At 51.4% G+C, this 22,010-nt stretch overlaps 4 protein-coding genes across 4 annotated transcripts; 2 read left to right on the top strand and 2 right to left on the bottom strand.

Moving 5' to 3' along the window:
• Positions 1-330: 330 nt before the first annotated feature.
• PV07_12435 (uncharacterized protein) lies at positions 331-2,433 on the top strand (the record flags this gene model as incomplete). Its single annotated transcript, XM_016399962.1, has 1 exon — positions 331-2,433. The coding sequence occupies one exon, from the start codon at positions 331-333 to the stop codon at positions 2,278-2,280; it is 1,950 nt and encodes a 649-aa protein (XP_016242330.1). The 3' UTR covers positions 2,281-2,433.
• PV07_12434 (uncharacterized protein) lies at positions 2,425-4,349 on the bottom strand (the record flags this gene model as incomplete). Its single annotated transcript, XM_016399961.1, has 1 exon — positions 2,425-4,349. One exon carries the CDS (start codon positions 4,347-4,349, stop codon positions 2,832-2,834), a length of 1,518 nt encoding a protein of 505 aa, XP_016242329.1. The 3' UTR covers positions 2,425-2,831.
• Positions 4,350-12,662: 8,313 nt separating this feature from the next.
• On the top strand, positions 12,663-13,690 carry PV07_12433 (uncharacterized protein; the record flags this gene model as incomplete). The annotated part of the gene is made up of 3 exons (XM_016399960.1): positions 12,663-12,717; positions 12,775-13,046; positions 13,106-13,690. The coding sequence occupies 3 exons, from the start codon at positions 12,663-12,665 to the stop codon at positions 13,688-13,690; spliced, it is 912 nt and encodes a 303-aa protein (XP_016242328.1).
• Positions 13,691-17,401: 3,711 nt separating this feature from the next.
• PV07_12432 (uncharacterized protein) lies at positions 17,402-19,300 on the bottom strand (the record flags this gene model as incomplete). The annotated part of the gene is made up of 9 exons (XM_016399959.1): positions 17,402-17,518; positions 17,570-17,709; positions 17,766-17,875; positions 17,933-18,027; positions 18,078-18,194; positions 18,242-18,423; positions 18,471-18,537; positions 18,586-19,023; positions 19,076-19,300. 9 exons carry the CDS (start codon positions 19,298-19,300, stop codon positions 17,402-17,404), a joined length of 1,491 nt encoding a protein of 496 aa, XP_016242327.1.
• Positions 19,301-22,010: the final 2,710 nt, after the last annotated feature.

Raw genomic sequence — 22,010 nt, 5'->3', positions numbered from 1 at the left:
CCTAGCATTTTTCTGATTCTCCTTCGCACCAGACTTTCTAAAGGCACAAGCATGGGACGGGGAAAAGACCGCCCAATTTATCGCGGGAAGTGCTCGAAAGCTTGCGAAACGTGTCGGCGAAGGAAGGAAAGATGCGATGGCCGGCAGCCCTGTGGGCGATGCATCTCTCGCAAAGTCGCCTTCGAGTGTCAACCTGCGCAACAGCGTTGCGCCGCCCGCTCTCGTGATGCTCCGGGGCTAGGACATGAACAGGGGCTGCAACGACAACAAGCGGACGAAGACGTGACTTTCGGTGACGCGATAGACGATGCCCAAGGCTTCTTCCACCACATGGAACTGCAACCTTCTTCCTACGAAGCAGACAACACGTGCCGAAGCCGCGCCTTGGACGGCTCGCCTTCGGCGTCGGCGCATCACCATATGTCGCGGCTGCTCCGCGATTCGCAGGGCAAATACATGTTCATCGGCGACTCCGCCAATCTGTCCTTCTTGCAGAGCATTCGGAAAGTGGTCGAGGACGCGATAGGTCATTGCGCTTTCGCAACTGACCCGTTGCGATACCAGATGCTTGAGGCCGCGCCAGATGGACGACCGAACTGGCTATACACAGCGTGCAAGGGCACCCCACCGACCCCGACCCCGGTGGAGGCAGAGTCCCTCGTGCGGTCCTACTTCCTGGCCAACAACTGCGTCCTCGACCTCTTCGACGAGGCGGATCTATTCAACAATCTGCAGCCTTGGCTCGAAAGGAGACCCGTCGAGACCGACGCCCTGACCCCGATATACTATCTCGTCTTCGCTTTGGGCGCGCAGACCTGTCCGGACGACAAAGATCAGCTCGCCGAAACGTATTTCAGCTACGGCCGCTTCTTTACCGCCGTCAGCTTTGCTGAAGACCCCAGCATCTCTACGGTCCAAGCGTACGCCATGATTACCATGTACCTCCTCGGAGCCTCTCGGAGGAACGCGGCATTTATGAATCTGGGAACGGCTGTGCGAGCCGCATACGCGCTTGGGCTCCACCGCAAGGAGATCGCAGCTCTCTTCACCCCCGGCGAGTTCAGGACCCGCGAGAGGCTGTGGAAGGTGATCCGCATCCTGGATGTTTTCATGAGTGCCTCCCTCGGGCGACCCCCGTCCACGGCAGAGACGCGCGAGACGCGATCCGAAGACCACTATTCGGCATCGGTCGATCTCTGCACCGTGTTCGAGACGATCATGAACGAAGTCTACTCCAAGCGCATGATATCCAACACGGCGCTGGAGAAGATAAGCGGGCATCAAAGGCACTGGGCGGCCAACTTCCACAAGGGCCTGGACGAAGACGGCATCAAGCCGACGCCGGCTATCAACGGCGGCAAGTCTCCCAACATCGGGCTCATGCATGTCAAGGGAGCATATTACTGGACCATCATACTGCTTACACGTCCATTTTTGGTCGATGCGGTCTCGTCCTGTATCGCCACCGCGAACGTGCCGCCGAATGAAGCGACCTCTGCCGGCGTGACATCTTACTCGGACAAAGTTCTTGTGCACGCCTGTGTGGATTCGGCGATCCGCACCATCGAGCTCCTGCGGATCCTGCTTGATTTCGACAACGTGCCGAAGCGGCTCCCCTTCCTGGTCAACTACATCTTTGTCGCCGCCCTTGTCCTCGGTTTGGCTCACTTCGGCGACGTTGCCAAGATCTTCCCGGTGGGCGTCCACCTGAAACTGGCACATCGGCTGCTCGCCATGTTCCCCAACGACGCCATCTCCAGCAGGAACACCACAATCGTCGAATATCTGCTGCATGCTTGCGACACCGTGGCGGAGAGGCGCACCAAATGGGACCGGGACCGTTGTGCCGTGCTGGTCCGAGGTATGTTCGGCAAGATCCACGATGACCCTGCTCCGAGCGTGGGATGGTGCTCGGCCTCTTCCACCACGCACATGTCGACGACGACAACGACGGCGGCGGCGGCGCATGGCTCGACAGGGCCATGTCCACAGATGGATGAAGGACTTCGGCTGCCCCTCGAGGAGGGCGCCCAATACGACAGCACGGCGCCATGCAACCTCATGTCCCAAACCAAGGATTCTAGCGGCGGAGCTGCCGCTGGGTGCGCAAAAGCAAGAGACAAGGGATTGGTCGGATCTTTCGCGCCGATGGAGGAAGCAAGCATGACGCAGGAAGACTTTGAGAAGGTCCTGCAAGCCATGTCCCCCACGACGCTGTGGTTCGAGTCCTACGATGACAATTTTCCGCTCTTTTCAACGACGGACGCTCCCAGTACCTAATTCTTTGTTTGGAACGACCCCTCGGATTTTTTTTTGATACCCATCATGTGTAGCCGGGAGAGGAAGGCGGTGGGGATTGTACCACAAGTTGCTCAACTCGTTAGAGAAGCGGGAAAAAAAGGGGAGGGGCAGCCGAGTAGCAGGCTCTCTACATACTTATCAGTCCGCTTTAGGGCGCGACCGAAGTGAATTCTGTGGTGGGCCGCTTGGCATGGCCTGACACGAGGATTAGCTCTAGAAGTGGCAGCCTACATATACCAATCAGGAGAGGTCAGGGTACATGATAGTCACTCCCTCACTCGCTCCCTCGCTCACTGTGGTCGGAAAACATGACTGACCACCAGGTCCACATCGGGACCTCACCAGTGCCGCTTGATCTGGGTCGGCTCAATCTGGATGCGAGCCTCATAAGAAGCCCCAGAAATCAAGAAAGGATATGTAGTTGTCGGCGAGCTGAAAGAAATCACCGCGACGCCCTGGGCTGCAATATCTAACGCCCCCGCCCCCCGCACTTTGAATATGAGGAACAACCCCAACCTCTTCTATATCCCTCAAGGCGCCGACGTCGTCGGCTCGACACCGGCGGAACAAGTAATATCCGAGAAAAAGAAGTCAGTATCACTCGGACTTGCATAGTCTGCGACTGGTTCATTATAACAGGCACATGCGTAAGTGGTCCCAAAGTCAATACCGTACCCAACAGAAAGGGTGCCGACGTTTTGGTCTATGCAGTATTGTCGACATGTCGCGTAGTCGATCTCCGTGGCAGAGCTATAGTAGCCGACAAGCGACGCACCATTGTTAAAACCTTCAAAGGCACACGTTGACGGCGTGGGTGGATTTGTGGTTGTCGTGGTTGTGGCACTTGTCGTAGTAGTAGTAGTGGTAGTAGTAGTGGTAGTAGTAGTGGTAGTAGTAGTGGTAGTAGTTGTCGTGGTCGTGGCACTTGTCGTAGTAGAGGTTGTGGTTGCCGTGGTTGTGGCACTTGTAGTGGTAGTTGTAGTAGTTGTAGTAGTTGTATTGATTGTCGTGGTAGAGGTTGTGGTTGTAGAAGGAGTGGAAGTTGTCATGGTTGTGGCACTAGTCGTGCTAGAGGTTGTAGTTGTAGTAGGACTGGAAGTTGTCGCCGTGGTATCTGAAGTGGTTGTCGTGGTTGCAGCACTTGTCGTGGTAGAGGTTGTAGTTGTAGTAGGACTGGAAGTTGTCGCCGTGGTGTCTGGTGTGGTTGTGGCACTTGTCGTGGTGGAGGCTATAGTAATAGTAGTAGATGTAGCTGTAGGACTGGAAGTTGCCGCCGTTGAGGTTGTCACCGTGGTGTCTGAGGTGGTAGTGATGATTGTCGACGACGACGAGGAGGCGGAGGAGGAAGTGGAGGTGATGGTGGCGCTACTACTGGAAGATGTGCTATTTTCACCCCATTGCTTGATAGTACCAACACGTGTCGTCCAACTTCCCACGGAACTCGATGTCGTGGCGGAGGTTGTGCTTTTGCCAGCGCCGCTAGTTGAGGAGATGGCGCTCGTGTCGAGCTGTAAATGGGAAGAAGTTGAACGAGGATGCGCAAATGAAGAATGTGAGGAGCCACCGGTGTGCCACGCATCCTGAGTCCTGCTCGGACGCCGGGGAGTGCTCCAGCTCTGTGTCTGCGACTGCCATTCTCCTCCTGTTGGCAAAGGACTAGCTGTAATATCGCCGATCTTTGTGCTATAGTCCCAGTCCAACCATAGCTGCTGATGAGTTGCAATTGATGAGATGGAAGTCGTCGAAGTCTGCCGATTCCCGCTGGACCAAGCCTCATCATCGGAACCTATTCGGCTTGGGACAAACCCGGAGTTTCCTCTCCGCCCACCCCAGGTAGAAGCTGATGTGGTTGACAAAGAAGGTATATGAGTAGGCCATTCCGACCAGGGTACGGGATCATCAAGTGATGCAGCAGTAGGAAACCAGACAGGAGCGCCATAGCTCACTGTCACGACAACTTCGCAAACATGGTCATCTCGACGTTCGAGCTGGCTGGCAACGACTCCAAAAAGGGCGATTAACGCACATGTCCAAGGATGGATGTGCATATCTTCGAAGAACCGGGTGGAACGAGCTTGAGAGCTCTAAAAGGAATGACAAAGATCGGTGAAGGTAAGAGCGCAGCAAGAAAGAAACAAGGATGAAGAGGGACTGGAAGAAGGGTTGAAGCCATGTCCTCGAAGTACTCCGTATTGAAGATGTTTTCATTGCCGTAGACACGCTTGCTACTGCGAAGCGAAATGAGCAGCGAGCACATGGCCGAGTTGGGAAGCCTTAGTGCGTGCTCGCTGCTCATCTCGCATCGTAGTGGGGAACGCGGTTCATTTTGGGATTTTCAGAAGTTTCAGCTGCCACACGGCCAAGACCCAATAGTTCTTGGGAGCGGCGCGCCTCTCAGAAATACATTACACGAGATATGTTGCTTGCTCGCAATGAATCTTCTACAAAAGCTGGAAAAAAAAATTTGCAAGCGAGTACGGAGTACTCTGTACCATGTTTTGTACCCTTCCTTGTGAACTTTCCGTCTGGGCCACTCCAGTGGACCGTTCAGCTAGCCACATACAACACCCGTTGTTGACCTGACAGGGGATCTGACGTTTGTAATGGGGCGGTATGGCATTGTGGTATCTATGAAGGAGAGTGTGTGACTGCTAGCTATCTGTGTTATGAGTGCCAAGGCGCTAATGCCCAACACCGGCCAAAAGTCATGGGCGCTAAGCCTCTTGGCGGCGCCCTCGATGCTACTCTTCGCACTCCGTACTCGGTACTCAACATAGCAATTATACAGCCATTTTATATAGAAAAATGATTATACAATAGCGCATTTGATAGTAATTGAGCGGGCTATCAGAAAATCGAGCCCATAAGGCTCAGAATCTAGATAGACGACGAGGTTGAACAGTAGACTGGCAGGCTGAGCAAATCACGCCGAGGCTGAGCCGAAGTTGAGCCAGGCCACATGATCTAGGAGTAGGGCGGCAGGCAACTGTCCTAAACGGGTGTCGAGGCTAGGCACTTTGTCGCCGAAAACCGACTGAAATCACTTCTCGATGTACCATGCCAGGTCGCTGTTCGGGTTGAACTCGAATTCGGTGAATCCGTTGCCCATGAACTTGAACCGGTTAGGCGAGCGGTACTCGATGTCAAAGTCCTCGACGCGCAGTTCCCCACCGAGAATACGTTTGTACAGCATGCCACTGCCGGCGAACAGGGCTGCTACCCGGCCGTCCGTCGTTCCCTGCTTATACCAACTCTTACAGGGGGCCGTCCAGACTAACGACTTGTGGATCTCATCCGAGTATCTGACGTGCTGGTCGACAACGGCGGTATTTGGCGTGAAGCTCTTGATGTCCTCCTCTGCCATTTTTCGGATCCATTTGACAAAGTAGTCGCCGTTCCAACTCATTCCTTCCAAGAGAGATCCATGGCCCGCAAGGGCATTGGGCCCGAGCATTGTGAAGTAGTTGGGCATATCCTTCGCCCCTACCGAGAAGTAGGACTCGGGTTTGTGTGACCAGGCTTCACGTAAGTCGACGCCGTTGCGGCCGACAGTCGGGTAGTTTGGTCGGAAGGAGACGTCGAATCCGGTCGCGCAGACCACTATTATTTCAAGTCGGCAAATGATTTTTAGGGGAGAAGGAGAGAGGAAATTGAAAGGCAATTATGATACTTACAGACGTCAATCTCGTGGGCCTGGCCATCCGCAGTGTGGATAGTGTTCTCGCCAACGTGGGTTATGCTACTGTTGGTGATGTGGCAGTTGGGCAACAAAAAGGCCTCGAGATAACCCTCTCCCGGAGTGATTCGTCGACAACCCAGTGACCATTTGGGGATGAGAATGTCGCATAGGCGGGGGTCGTGGTTCAGCCGCTCACGCATATGCTCTTCGGCGATCTTCATGGCTTCCTTGTTTTCATTCGAATCTTTGATAAACTGTTCCAAAATGATTAGCATAGCCGCAGCACCACAAGCGACACTTGCGATCCGGGAGTGCACCGCTCACCATACGAAAGGCTTTGTTGGTTCTGGAAATCATGGCCCTGCGGTGCTCCTTCATCGTCCCAGGCTCTTCGCGGAATCTCTTCTTCTCCCCCTCTGTATAGATAGGGTTATTACCAGATTTGTCCGATTGACTCAGATGCTGAGAGGGCGGGACGCGATAATAGATCCACGACGGGCCCCTAACAAAGTTGGTCACGGTGGTGCCCGGCAATTTGACCAACGCAGGCACGATCTGGATGCCAGAGGAGCCGTTTCCAATGACAGCGATGCGCTTGTTCGAATAATCGAACTCATGTTCCCAGTTAGCCGAGTGGACGCGGTGGCCCCTGAAATCTTTCAGACCCTTGATGTTGGGCCATTGGTAGGTACTACAACGGTACAATGTTAGCTTGTATCCACTGCGGCGCTTTACAGGCAGACTCGCTCAAGAATACCCTGTCCGTTGATCAGGACATCCGCCCACTCGTCCCGGCTTTGGCCTTCTTTGTTAACCGTCACCTTCCACTGTCCACGCTCATCGTCCCAAAAGGCTCCAACGACCCTTGTGTTGAGCTGGATATCTCGGTAGAGGTTCCATTTCCGAGCTGTGCGGACAATGTATTGCTCGATCTCGGCACCGCTCGAGTAAAATCGAGTCCATTCCGGATTAGGATCGAAGGGGAAAGCCTGCATTTGAGATGACATGAGCCTGTTGTTCTGTGCTATCCCCTCATTGCACCACCAGAGAGACAGACGAAGAAAGCTTACGTAGATGTGGGAAGGAACGTCACACTGGACTCCGGGATAGGTATTTGCGAGCCACGTGCCACCGACCTCAGAACGTTTCTCGAATATCGTGTGGTCGACAATGGCGTCCATTTCTGGGAAACGATGCTGAAGCTTGTGTGCCATCAGCAATCCGGCGAATCCGGCGCCGATGGTGATAACTCGGATCTTGCGAGGGGTGAACGCCAGGTGGTCGCTCCTGGGGATGTAATAGGGATCATTCTTTGGAGAGCTGCCATGGTATCCACTGTCCTTTGGTGGGATCTCAGCGTTGTGATGCTGCAGCGTCGAGCCGAGCAGCTTAGTGGATGAAGCGCAGTCTAAGACCTTTTTGATGGCTGGGACTTCTGCGTCTGAACCTCCAGCCGCTCGAGGCGTGAGTTGCTCCTCCGTCCACGCCATAGTGTCCGTCCTCGTACTGTGAGGTTCTGGATTTTACCTCACCGACGAAAGCAAGGAGAAATTTCTTGCACTGTTGCTCTGCCTTGAATGGTTCGAGAAGTTTGTCAAGGGGTTTTGGGCTTTTTTGACGGTTTGAATCTTTGAGCGCTTACGCTTCTCTTATGCTGCACAGATGTTTCCCTCGTTCTAAGTATGGGCTCAGGAGCCAAAGGTTCGAGGTTTCGGCGGGACTTCAGCAGTCCCAAATCGGCTTCCCGTTGACCTATTGATCAAAATAAGTCATCGTACTGATGACGAGCGTTAATATCTCTGCATCCTGCTCAAGTTCTGCTCCATTCGCCGCGAGTCGGCACGTCCTCTCCCATGGCCTTCGGCTTGCGACGTCTAGGCACCCATTCCCAGGAGCCAATAGGCACTGTCGGCATACGAGCCGGTAGATTCATCTCTAACGAGGTCTGCTCTTTTCCAATGATGTCAGCTTGCATTCTGGTAGCAGCTCCCGTTAATATCTGGCTCTGATTGGCGATAGTTGCCGTGCCATGTTTGCCGGAGCCGGATTGCCGGAACTTGGGGCACCTCTCTCCACAACCTCATGCCCCGAACGACCATCACCAAGTAATGACAGGCGATCCGCCGCTATAGATCTGGAATCCCTCACCTAGCAAAGGACACCTTGCCGATTTTGGCGCTTAAATCCAGACCCTTCTTGAAGGCAGATACATTTACAGACAGCATCTCAATAGAATTTTCCTTCATCATGGAAAGCGAGAAACTGTCAAGTTTGATGGAACTACGCTGGCTTGATGCTGGAATGACGATGATAGAACGCTCCGTCCCCTGCAACTTCTCTGTCTCTACGTGACCTATACATATGCCATATGACAGGACCCCTGAGGATCGTAAGCAGTAGAGCCTGTTGAAGGGCAATGCTATAACGAGTGGTCATTCCATAAATTTCTATCTGTCCTACAAAGGGCTATGCAGTTGGAATCGCAAAGCCCAAGTGCGCCATAAACAGTTCTGCTTAAGTGATGGAAATCGCATTTTGACATCACTCATGATCGGCTAAACAGACTCCCTACGTGCCGCCTGGTCTTTAAACGACTTGCTCGCACCTATCTTTTGAGTTGTTGAATCAGCTGTTCAGGAACAATACAGCAGCCTCGCCCCTTGGCCTCTTGTCGGGCTGAATCGCTCCTCTCAAATGGCATTCTCGCGGGTCCGTAGCCGGGAAGCATCTTGGTGGCTCTGATATGCTCGCAAAACCGGTCTGCCACCCACTGTACGTGGCCGAGCGGCTGAAGCACACTTTGGATCAAAGGCCACGATCAAAAACCCGAAACCCGTGGAGAAAGTTGCCGGCTCGGGACTGCCCGCAGTGACGCCCAGGAGCAGCACCACCATAGCGAGGCCACTGCCTTTATGGCCGCCCCAGGCGGTTAAGGCACCCTCTATAGCCTGGAGAGGTTCGACGGTCGAGTGGCCCTCTTTGTCGATAGCCGATCCTGCAGGTAGACTGGCCGAAATTGACTCGGTGGGAAGTCAGTCTGCTTATTGGTCCCTTGTGCCGAGTTGCGCAATTGCCACTGACCCACGGCACTTTCGCGTCTTACGGTCCGTAACAGGCAACAATAGCACATCTGACTCAACCCTTGCGCATCTCTTGCGTGCGCTTGACGGCATCAAGGCCACCAGCTCCAACACACCGTGGGTGCGATGTCTATCTGCCCTCATGCCAAAGCTCTTCAGCAATATCAATGGACTTGGCTCCTCAGGTGAAGAAATCAGGTTGTGCATCATGCGCAGTCTGCGCAATCCCTCGAAGACGTACTCTCCCCCGACATACCGTAGCCAAGAAGGAGATCGACTGGACATCAGAGCGAGCGCAGTGGATCACGAGGGATTATACAATATTTCTCTTTTCAAATACTTCTGCACATAATTGTCGCGGCCATGATTCTACAGACACAGTGCCGAATACGGTAGATGAGGATTGCCTTTCGTTATCCATAGTCTAGCAGCATCTCCGGTAAGTGAGGGCGAGGCTCTCCTAGTTCGTCACTCGACGGCGCACGAAGGCTAAGGACCTTGTACGGAACATGGCCTGTCGTATGGACTGCAATCGGCACGGTACACGCGGCTTCGAAGCTCACATTCTCTCAGATTTGAAATTGAAGATTTCCCTTCTCAATGATGGATCACGCAAAGCCTCCAGTCTAGGCGCTGGCGTCGCGTACTCTGAAGTGCGATCAGGATCTGCTATATGGCTGACGATGCTGTCGCTACCTTTATGCACAAATCCAGCTACCTGGTCGACGTACTTGAGACATAATTTCACATTAGAGCTAGCTTGCTTGATGATTCTGGGGTGCTCACGGCCAACAAGGGTGCTATCGTTGTCTGGTGCGCCTAAACTAGCCGATTTTGTCGGGTTGAGTGCGATGGCCAAGGCCGGCACAAATATATAGCCGTTTGGCACGTTGGAAATTGGGATTGGTTTGAGGACGGTATTGTGTGTGCCTTGCCTGATCAGAACGAAATTCGGGGATACATATTTGTATCACCTTCAACTTCGTGTCCAGCCTACTTGAGAATCAAAAGGGAGACGTCCTTTTGCAGGCCGACGATTGTATGAGATGGGAGTGAGAGAAGCCGAGACGCCCATTCAGAGCAAGACAGATGCTTAAAGCCGCAGGTCCAAGACTTGATCCTCAAGTGTAGACCCTCATTGATCAGCCAAACGATCAAGAGACACTGGGATGAAGCATAGGTGTAATTGACAAGGTCAATGGGATCTGCCCGCAATAAGAAATGGAGTGGATTGTCAAGGTCGCTGCGCGAGCATGTCTAAAGCGCTGCCAATATATCCGTCAAAATTAACAAGATATCTGAATTGGTCTCGGATCCCAATTACCCCTCGAATCTTTTCTGCGTCCTTAATTATAGAACCGAATTGGCCAGCGTCGCTTCGACTATATCTCCCAGCCATTTCCATTTCAATTCCCTCCCGAGCTCTCTGGCCTTCCAGTCATTCAAGCATTCGGGGAAGAAGGGCACATTGGTAACTCTCAAGGCAGCATCATGCGCAAGGATCACGAAGATGTTCTCGTCACCATCAAATTCCTGCATGCCACGGATCGTCTCTAAAACTTTGTCCATATCATGGCCAATAGCTGGCTGCCATAGCGGCTCCTTAGGATCTCGACCTCGCGACACCTGAAGATCTTCGTACCACGAGCATGGACAGAAAGGGACCTGTTGCTGCTGTATTTCTATTACAACCTGCTCTGGCAGTGCTTGATACGTCGATGGCCGAAACTCGCCGCAATGATGCGCAGCATCTCCTCCCAAGAAGAGAAACGTATCCGGAGATGTAGTGGTACGAACCAAAGCGCACAAGTGCCCTACGCAATGGCCCGGTGTGTCGAGAAGGTATAGTGACCCGTCGCCGAAATAGTCATATGCGGAAAACTGTCCGATTTGGACCACACCGGCCTCTTGGAAGGTGATCTCACGCAAGTTGCGCCCCCTGTACGTTTTTACTTTAGTTTATCCCGTATGGGCGTATGAAGTGTGGCTTTCGGCTTACTCATAATCGCTCTTCGAGATTCCTCCAAGAGCTGAATTTCCATCCCCGCCTAGGAAGTGATCCTTGAAACCCCTACCTACAACCAAATCTGTTCTAGGCCCAAAGGTTGACACGTCGCCGGTGTGGTCCCAGTGAGCATGGCTGTAGAAGTCGTTTCGTGTTAGCCATGGCTAAAAGCCGCACCTTGAAACTCACCTCCAAATCACGGCGTTGATGTTATCCTTATCTATTCCACCCTCGCCCAAAACCTCGGAAACATCTTTCTCGGAACTTGGCTGGTAACCACACTCCTTGATGCGCTTGACAATGGCAGGGGTCATATTCTGCCAATCCTTGCGAATGCCGAGGTCGAAGAGGACTTTCGTGCCAGATGGATGCTCTATTAAGAAGGAAAAAGAGGGCACAGGTTTACAAGTTCTGTACCCAGTAACCTGCGGCGCGTAGAGCTTCTCAGCTGCGACGTTCGAGATGGAGGAAACATCGATGAGCTTGACAGAGACCGATGTTGATGACGATGGGATATTCAGCGGCACTTTGACCTTGGCAGAAGCCCCGTTTGCAAGAACAGTAGTGCTGGCCATCCGAACTGTGTATTTCAAAGATATAGGAGACTTTCAAACCTCGAAATATCTCAGGTTTGTTAGGGTTGACACAACATCTATGTAATCTAGAAACGAGCAGCTTTTCGGTTAGTCAATGCTGACTCTACTGGACTTCTGCTCCAAGGCTACAATGTTCACAGCAACGAAAGTGCCGAGCTGGCTCAAACGCCTGCGCCCAGTGTGGAACACTGTCTTCAGCATCGTCCATTGGGTCGGTAAATGAGGATTTTTCAGGTAATGGTCGCCTTGGGTTTGGGCGGCGGTTGGAGAAACCGGGTTGAAAGCTTGGAAACGGCTCTCGTTCTTGAGTCGAGAAACTCTCCCGTTTGGTCGAGAGAGCCGGGCTACCGAATATTTACAGTGGGTATACCAATCTGTGGACAGGCTGCTGCCTTAGCTGTATATGCTTGTGCCCTGTGACGAAAGGGCTGTGGAACCCCTTTTCAAAGCAGAGAACGAGGTAACAGCTACTCGATTTCGTCGACGAAAAAAAAGGATGGGTACCAAAGCACCAACCTAGTGAGCCCCACCTTCATAGCGCCAATATTTCTCACGGTAGCCAAGTTCGTCATCGATCGGCTATACATAAGTAGGTTGCCGGAGGCAAGCGCTCCGGTCGAGAACGACATACGCAATATGGTTATAGCGACGGCAATCTTCCCTCCGCGAAACCGAGATCCTTATTTGAGCATTGGTCTTCACTTGTGCTAATGGCGGGGTGGTCGTGCCAGGTGTTTGGGCTTCGGGCGAGTTCAAGGAACTGTTCTCGGGTTTTCGGGCTCCCTCCTCAGCCGACGAATCCCGGCTCTTACGACCCTATGATATCAGCAACACACGAACCTTCAGATCATGTTTTAAAGACAGGGATGTCTCGCTGCTGCCGTCACTTTGCAATAGGTGACACAGCAAGGTAACTACCACTGAACCTCTCTCACTATCTTGTTTGCCAATCGACCTACAATTCTCTCCAACATCAAGTCGACTGTTAAAGTTCGATTAACATGGATCTTTCGGTGCTGAATGGCAGGGGAGCGATTGTAACGGGTGGTGGTTCCGGTAAGAATTGACCATTTTCTGGACCTCGACAACCTATATTTCTCATACGGCCTTTAGGCATTAGCCTAGCTTTTGTCAAACTCCTTTTCCAGGCCGGCTGCAACGTACTCATTGCAGACCTGAGGCTTCATTCCGAAGCCGAAGAATTCATCAACTCAATTGGCTCACGCAGTGATCTGGCAACGAAGGGGAGTGATGGAACTCGCATCGCCTTTCACAAGACGAACGTGACGGTGTGGAAAGAATTGGAAAATCTATTTGATGTCTACAAGTCGGAGTTCGGCGGTGTTCCGTACATTGTGTGCTGCGGCGCAGGGTTGTATGAGCCAGTGAGCGAGATTACCTACCCTGCAACAATGCCATATCCACGCATTCTTACTCGTTTTAGACAACAAAAGGATGGTGGGATGAAAAGGACGACGATGACACCTATCTTCTATTCCGCGTCAATGTCTTCCATCCCATGAAATTGTGCCGTATCGCTCTGAGAAAGTGGTTAGGTGCAAACGCTGAAGGAATCATCTGCTTCATCTCCAGCACCAGTGCACAGAAGGCCAGCATTGTTACCCCGCTATACCAGCCCTCCAAGCATGCTATTAGCTGCTTCACGAGATCCATGGCGCCACTGCAAGATTTGTGCGGTGTGAGAAGCTGTGCTGTTGCTCCAGGGTTGACAGCATCACCTATGCTTTTTGGCTCTGCGGCGACACTAAAGCTTTTCGATCCAGAAAAAGACACAGAGAGACTTGCCACTCCACAGGCCGTAGCTGAAGGGTTGATGGCGGTCGCGATGGATCGAGAGCACTACCCGCCCGGAACTGTCTTGGAGGTAACGGGGCCTAATGGCCGAAGAGTGGTTAATATGTTGAACGATCCAGGACCAGCAGCAAACACTTTTCTCACTGGCAAAACGGTCGGTCTGCAAGATGTAAAGGCATGGATTGAGAAAGAGCGCGCTGGAAGCATATCATGATGAAACAGAACTGAGATGCAAAATACGATTCCAAGTCACCTGCAACCTCGCCTCGGCCTTCTGCTGCTTCTCAAAACTCAGTACTTAATTGGCCCGTTCCGCCGAGGCATTCGGCACATTGTTGTACTAAGCCCAGATCAGTTTGCCGTAAGTGCGGGGTTGCCGAACCCCCATGGGCTGCCCCCATTCACACTTCCCCCAGGAAGCAAAACTTCAACTACCTTGTACACCTGGTCAGCTCGATTCAGGTTCAGAACGCTGTTGAACTACTAATTCAACCAAGATCTCGGAATAACCTCAGCCAAAGTGGGAAGCGAACGACCCTTACCGCTGATTAGTGATGTCTAGCTGTCGTCGTGTGCTGAGTGGTCTTTCAAATTGGAGTCGGTTTTCCTCCCTTTCAAGCCTTTCTCTTTAGCAATGGCGGACGGGTTGAATTTTTATTCCTTCACTGCTTCGCAGCCTATCAAGAAACGGGCTAGACTTGCCTGCCAATACTGCCACGAAAAAAAGGTTGACAGCATAGCGAGCCCCCATTTATGCGAGAAAGCGCTTACTTCTGATAGGTGAAATGTGACTTAGAGTATAGAATCAAACTAGGATCAGAGAAGTGCTCAAATTGTTCAATAACGGGCAATTCGTGTCGGTAAGTATACCTGAGTTTTCTATCTCTGGTCGTTTCGGTTTGTACTAAATGGCTCATAGCCTTCGCCCATCTAGACGCACTCGGCCTCGTCGTTCTGAGACCCGAGCGCCTTTCCGAAGTCCCGCGTACATACAACCATTGGGAAGGCCCAACTTGCAACCTGTATTCTCCAATATTGATAAAGATGAGACTGCGATCGAGGGGCCTTCCCAGTCTCGGATTTCCACACAGCAAGACCAGAACTCGCCCGGATTAGGCTTTACTGATGATCCTGCTCCGACCGAGACCATTCTGAATGCTTTCACGTGGCCAAACAGCACTTCTATAAATCAGGAACAACAGATTGTTTCCTTTACTAGGCCAGTGGGTTCAGCTACCGGACACAAGTCGACTATCCAGGCAGCAGGCTATATCGGAGACACAGGTGTGATGCAGATGTACGCCCCTGAGACCCGTCTCACAAGCTCAAGCCCTCCCACTTCATCGGCGGAAGAAGATCGTGATCCATACGACATAGCTCCACCAGAGATTCAACAAAGTTTTCTGGAAACATATTTCGAATATTGCTTTACCTGGTGCCCTGTGCTTGACAGGGATGACGTCCAAAACGATCTAGAGAGATCACCCCTTCTTGTCAACGCACTTTCACTGTTGGGCAGCCAAGTACAGCCACCGTTGCTTAAACATGCAGAGCCGACTGTCTACTACGATCGAGCCAAAAGTTTTTACAATAACGAAAAAGAACCGAACCTGATCACTTGTCTGCAAGCCATCATTCTGTTCTACTGGTGGAGTCCTCGAGCTCCCACTGTGGTATCTAGGGACTCTACATGGTGGTGGACTGGTATTGCGATACGGCAAGCACAACAGCTCGGTCTTCATCGCCGGTCGAGGCTTGATCAGCGGGGTACGCAATGTGCTAGTCAAGGCCTACGTCGGCGGATTTGGTGGACATTGTTCGTAAGTATTGTGTCATGGTGCAGCTACTCTTACCGCCTATCTGACCAAGCAGGCAAGAGAACGCCTTACAGCCATTTCTCAGGGTCGTCCAGTGATGATCGACCCTGAAGATTCTGACTTACCTCCACCTTCGCTGGCAGATTTCCCGGCTCCTGATCTCAAGGCCGAAATCTTCATCCAATGGGTTCGAGTGTGTGGGATCGTTGGTAAAGCCGGGAAATTCCTCTTGCGAGCAGCGGATCACCCGCAACTACCTTTTCCAAAACATATAGCAGAAGAGCTAACAGACTGGGTCGAGACCTTACCAGAGCACCTGGCACTCCCATTCAGTACCGAACGGGCAGTCAAGTTCAACCGCGATGTCCACCAGCTCCATCTCCCCTATCTAGCCGTCATAATCTTGCTACATCTCAAGCCAACCTCTCAACCTGTGCCTGGCGACTATTCGGCTCCTGTAATGGCTGCTTCTTGCATAGCACGCATCATGCGAGATTTCTTGGCCCGAGGAGGCATCCGCTTTCTCCCCGCAATCACATGTTGGTACTGTGGTATCGCCTCTCTGGCGCTCCTGCACGTTCGACGAATCGAGAGCCTGACAAGCATCGTCGATGACGACATTCGCGCACTTTATGCGGCTTTAAATCAGCTCAAAACAATGTGGCTTAGCGCCAACATTTTTCTGAAAGGCATAGATCGGCTCCGGCAGGCTTATCCGCTTGTCGAGACTTCGCAAAGCCCTCCAAGCGCGCCGTCAACTGAAGCTGCCGGCCCAGATTTGAGAGGTGTGAGATCTACAGAACAAGCACCTTCCGTGCATACTGAAAGAGTTGTTGAAAGTGTGAACTGGGTCCAATATTTCCCATTTGCCACCGTAGAGACCAGCACAGTGGCCGGCATGCTCTTGATTGAACATGCTGGTTTGCAGCTTCAAGACAATAGCTGGTATGCTAGGAACTTACTGCCTTTCCAGGCTCAGCTGGATGATTGCTCTGATCTGTTGCACCCTTTTATCGACGTCGCCTCATATTTTCCTTCTGCCTAGGGCGACGGGGTAGGAAAGGTAACAATGCGAGTTAGGCAATACTTGTGATTGCTATAAGGTGGTTTCCTCGGCCTTGATGTTATGTGCAGGTGAGCCGCACATATCCAACGAGTTCTAAGACAATTGAGGGTTTGATGGGACACATTCGCCGGATGTCCTATACAACGGCTTTTCAAAAGCCACGAGTGCCGTCAGGACGACCTCCCTCTACGGAGAGCTTTGTGACTTCTTGGAGTATCATCCCAACCAGTGAAGGATCAATGTAGGGTGGTGGAAAGAGGGAAATCGGAAACGAATTCAAGGCTTGCCGACTGACATTCGCGAGCAAATAAGCAAACCGGGAGTGTCTTATCACAGAATCCGAAATTGGGCTCGAAACAGAGGCGCCTACGCCTTCGCGGAGCCGCTGAAAGACTTTGCTTCTCTCAGATGGTAACGCTGTCGGCCTTGCGTCGAAGGACGACTTCCCATATCTCAGAAATCCTTCCTGCACCATGCGGGCCACCATTATAAATGTTGTTGTTCTGGGCTGAATACTCGTCAGCTTTGGCCAGCGTTACCAGGAATCGATTCATCAATCGATCGATCCTTTCTTAGCACTCCACGGTAAGGATCGATCGATCGATCGTCTATCATTATCCCCAGCGAATATCGGAGATGGAGGGGACGTGCAGACTACCTGAATTTCAAGTGTTTGTGTTTGTAGATTGGATACATCAATATCATTGGACCACGCGAGAGTCTTGTAACTGGAGACGACGAGTTGTTGTCTTTGCCTGATTCCGTTAGATGATGCGGTTTTGTACGACCCTGGACCTGGCTCTATACAATAATACTGGCGTATCGAACATTACATTGAGTATTCAATTATTTCAACTGTTTCACGGCCTAGAACTTCATGTTTTCATTGGCTTGCCTCGGGTTGGGCACAGGAACGACACATCCCGAAGAACTGTTGACCATTGCCAGCTCCAACTTCGATCCCACCCACTCACTTCGCAGTGAATGTGTCCAGTCTGACAAGCTGGAAATGTGTCGAACACGGAAATTTCTGCTCAAAGACTCAAAGAGTGTACCTGAACGCTGGATTTCCTTGAATGACCATGTCTCCGCGGTCCGCTCTACGGTTACAATAGCTGAAATAAAAGAAGTTCTTTACAAGAATGCATATTTGAACGGCCTTTGTTCGATTAGCTTATAGCTTGGATTTGACCCGGGAGGGGTTACTTACCTGGATAGCAATACAGGTGCAGATTGCAGGCGTGTAGGTCGGTGCATCATGGGCACGGAAGATATTGCCAGCAATGATACCACCTACGGCGCCACCCATTGTCATCAAGCATAAGGTCAGTGCTCTCTTAGAGTGGCCAACTATTTCAAGATTAGCGAGTGCTCGTTGATTTACCATGGGAAATATGAACACTTACGCATATTTGAATGTTGATAAGCCGTTTGAGTTGGGATGTTGCCGGCAATACCCAAAACACCGAGGAAAACGCCACCATAGCGTGTAGAGCTGGTTTTGAGAAAAGCGACACTAGAAACACGTCAGAATACTGGACTTAGAGATATCAGATTGGATCCCCGTGCTCACATCGAAACTCCTACTATGTAGAGGACGGAGTTAAGAACCATCGAAGGTCCCCTTGTATGGAACTTGTCATTGAACCAAGATACAATATACATCCACTAGAACTAGTTAGTAGGGTAACTGTAACCAGGTGTGGGATTTGAATCACCGGAAGTGCGGCCGCAAATGGCGGGAATGTCAATAGATTCGCCCTTCCAGCTGAATAACCAAATCCCTGGCTCAGGATGATAGGTAGGAAGAAATTAAAGGCGTAAAGTCCTGTATTCTGGGCCATTTTAGACGAGTCCCAGAGAGTTCCTAAGCACGACTTACATTTATCACCACGAAAGAAGCGTACTCCCAACACTCCCACTCAAGCAGATGTCGAAGCATACGTCGCCAACCAAACTCTTCGGACGCAGTCTGGCCGCGGTCCTGCTCGATATAAGCCATGAGAGCGGCTTTGTCGTCTTCATTGAGAAATGCACGACGGGTCACAAAGTTTGTTCGTGTGGCTGCCATCCGTCAGCAACATATCATAGGTACGACTGTGTGATTGAACCTTGATCCGGGAAGTCGACAAGGACCACATATGCCACCAATGCCACAGCACACGTAGCGACGCCCTCCTAAGCTCTCTTAGTATTTTCCAACTCGCATAGGACCCATTGTCTTACAAGAATAAAGATCCAGCGCCATCCATCAAGACTCGAGGTGCCGTCCATTTTCTCGATTCCGTACGCCAGAAGGCCCGATAGGCCACTGGCAGCAATTACAACCATGTAGAAAAGTGCAATTCTTTTTTGAAATTCGAACCTCGCGTAGTACATCTGCATGACGAATACCGCTCCTGGAAGAAAGGCACCTTCAAAGAGACCAAGTAGAATGCGACAAACCAGGAGCTCGCCCCAGCCTTGTAGGAAACCTTGGCCTATCGTAATGACCCCAAAACACAGGACAAACGTTGGAAGGGTTTTTGTCGGGCTCAACTTTCGGATCATCATGGTAGCCGGTATTTCGATGATAGAGTACCCAACGAAGAAGATCATGGTGATAACGGAATAGCGGTTTCCAATGCTGAGCTTCAGGGCATTGCCCATGCCAGCAATATTTGCCTGTGTAGGGTCTCAATATCTTTAGTCACTTGTACAATGACTGCGCACTTACGTTGGCTAGATTTGCCCGATCAAGGAAAGCACAGATGTAGAGCACTGCCAACATGGCAGTCAGACGGAAATCGAGGCGTCTTCGGATTCGCTTCAGTTGCTTTGAATTTCCATGGAGAGCGCTGACGGCAGACGGGAACTCAAAGGACTGCGCTGACTGCGTGTCCTCCAACCTGATGGTGTCAAGCACATTCTCAGCCTTCCAAGTGTCGGTTTCTGAGCCCATTTTCTCGAGTTCGGTGAGAGCCGATGATGGTGTTTAGTCGATGTGTACAGACGATGTGTACAGACGATGTGTACGGACGATGTGTACAGTCGATGTGTACGGACGATGTGTACAGACGATGTGTACGGACGATGTGTACAGACAGGGTTACTTAGGACAAGCGACCGAGGCATCGGGAATATATATACACCAACATATATCCAGGTCTCACACGTAAACACCAAGCCTCGCAGCTGCAAGATTGTTCGGGACTAGAGCTTTCCCCAAGTTCTTCCCCATACTTCGGTGTGAGGCTGCATTTCGGCAATGCTATTTGGGACTAGCTCGTCGGCAACCTAAGCGAATAGGAATTGGTTTTAGTCGTAGGCTATTTTTGCCAGGTCACTAGTGGAACTGCACTGAGATGGTAAAGGTAAAAATCTGTTGGATTGGCAGGATCGTGAATAGGTCATGGATTGGTCTGTCTGCCTGTACCTGCCCTCAGGCCAGGTCTGATCGTCTATATACAAAATGCTAGGTGCCAGGAAGACCTCTCCTAAGTCCTGCCATGTCGCAAGACCTCCTGGCACTAGGCGCAATCAGGTAACGCCTGAAGCGCACGTAAAACGGCAACTGTCTCAGGCGCAACACACCCCCCCAGCCATTGCAGTGATTGCTATAGATCACAGGAATGGCTGTATATCAACCAGATTGAGTTGCCTGATAAACCGATCGAACTTCTGCCTAGGCAATGCCTTTGTAAACCCATCTGCCTTCATGCCGTCTGTCGACACCCATTCGATCTCAATCGAGCCGTTTTGGACTTCCTGACGCAACCAGTGTTGGTGTATATCGATGTGCTTCAGCTTGGTGTTGATCAATGGCCCATTTGCTGTGAGTAGTCGAATGGTCTGTGTGTTGTCTGAGAGGATGCACAGGCGGCTGTTGGTTGCGAATCTGATCTGTCTATAGAACCGTTGCCAGGCGATCAGTTCCTTTGCCGTTCGAGACAGTGCCAACAGTTCTGCCTCTGTACTTGAGGTGGTAACTGTCGATTGCTTTGAGGCCTTCCAATCGATAGGTCCTCCGTAAAGCTGAAAGAGGTATCCGTCTGAGCTTTTCCTATCTAGATTGTCAGCAAATGCCGCGTCAGAGTAACATTCCATTGGGTAGGTGTTAATATCAGGATCGTCCTGATTGACGATGCCATTGTACTGAATACCGCAGTACTTGGTGGCGACTAGATAACCAATCACTCGATTAGCAGCCCTGAGATGTTCTGGCCCTGGATTTCTGAGGTGTTGTGCTAGTAATGAACAGGCCTTTGCGATATCTGGCCTGGTGGTCACAGCCGCAAAGTTGAGCGATCCCACTCGTTGTTGGAACGCAAATATCTCTGTACTTGAGGCCTTTCCGTCAAAGATCTGCGGCAGGTCAATCGGCAATGGCGTAGTCGCCAGGACTCGCGTGTTTGCCTGTATCTCGAATCGTGCTGCTAGTTTATCAATATAGGAGTCCTGGCACAGCCATAGTAGTCGATTTGGCCTATCCCTGATGATTCGGATCCCTAGGAACCAATTGGCTTTATCGATCACTCGAAGGTCTAGTCGTTCCTTGAGTCGATTGACTAGCCGTTCGACGTCTTTGGCGACCTCTGTTCTGTATAAAATGATGATGTCGTCCACGTAAAAGAACAGGATCATCTCGTCGTTTGTGAGAACACAGTTGATGCCAGGCAATTGTTGAAGACCTAGTTCCTTCAACACTCTGACGAGGTAATCATGCCACAGAAGAGGTGCCTGTTTAAGGCCGTAAAGCGCCTTCAGAAGTAGTAGGATTTTGTCTGTTTGGTGGAATCCTTGTGGCCATTCCACTGTGACGTCTTCGTCTATAGCGCTGTTCAGGAACGCGTTAACTGCGTCCAGCTGCAGGATCTCTAGGTCGAACGCCGCGGCCAGGGCCATTAATGCCCTGAACACCTTAATCGTCAAGGTGGCCGCATAATTAACCCGCTCAGTGGTCTGTAGATCGCCGCGAACGCAGATGCGCGCCTTGAACTTATCTAGGAAGCCATCTGTGTCGAACTTATACTTGAAGACCCATAGTAATGGCAATGGCCTTTTGATAGTCTCGTTTGAATCGACTTCTTTAAAGGTCCCTCTGCGCTTCAATTGGTCGAATTCCTCTTGTGCGGCGGCCTCAAACTGCTGTCTGAATGGATGCCGTTTGAGATCTCTCCAATGCTTTGGTTCAGGAGGAAGATTGTCTCGATGTAAGCGCAGGCCATTTGTTTGAGTAGTAGTTGGCGATCGATCAACTAATTGTCCGTCTGCGACTGCCACAGAGAACGCGAAATGATAGCCATTCAATGAAGGCGTTTCATCCTCGACATTGCCTAGGATAAACTGAGCGAACTTGCGCTTACGTTGGCGCCTGGAACCCTCAGGTAGGATGTTGTCCTGGGAGTAGTCGGCAGATATCTCCTGGGCACGGCTTGCAACTCGATTATCCCTTGTCCGATTAGGTTCCGTACCTGTAGACACTTGTTCTGAGGTTATAGACGGCGTTTCCACCCCCCCAGATGGTAGCGGCGAGGTCTGTTCTAGTGTCGAGGCCAAATCTGGCGTCGTTCCTGGCGTTGGTAGCGGGGGTGTTATGCGCCTGCGCTTTTGCCTTATGCGATCGGCCTGGTCGCCTGTAGAACGAGGCCTAATTGTGATTGTTTCAGGGT

Source organism: Cladophialophora immunda (assembly GCF_000835495.1).
Source record: "Cladophialophora immunda strain CBS 83496 unplaced genomic scaffold supercont1.9, whole genome shotgun sequence".
NCBI lineage: Eukaryota > Fungi > Ascomycota > Eurotiomycetes > Chaetothyriales > Herpotrichiellaceae > Cladophialophora > Cladophialophora immunda.
Note: the sequence above shows the minus strand (reverse complement) of the source record. Positions and strands in the feature narration are given on the sequence as shown.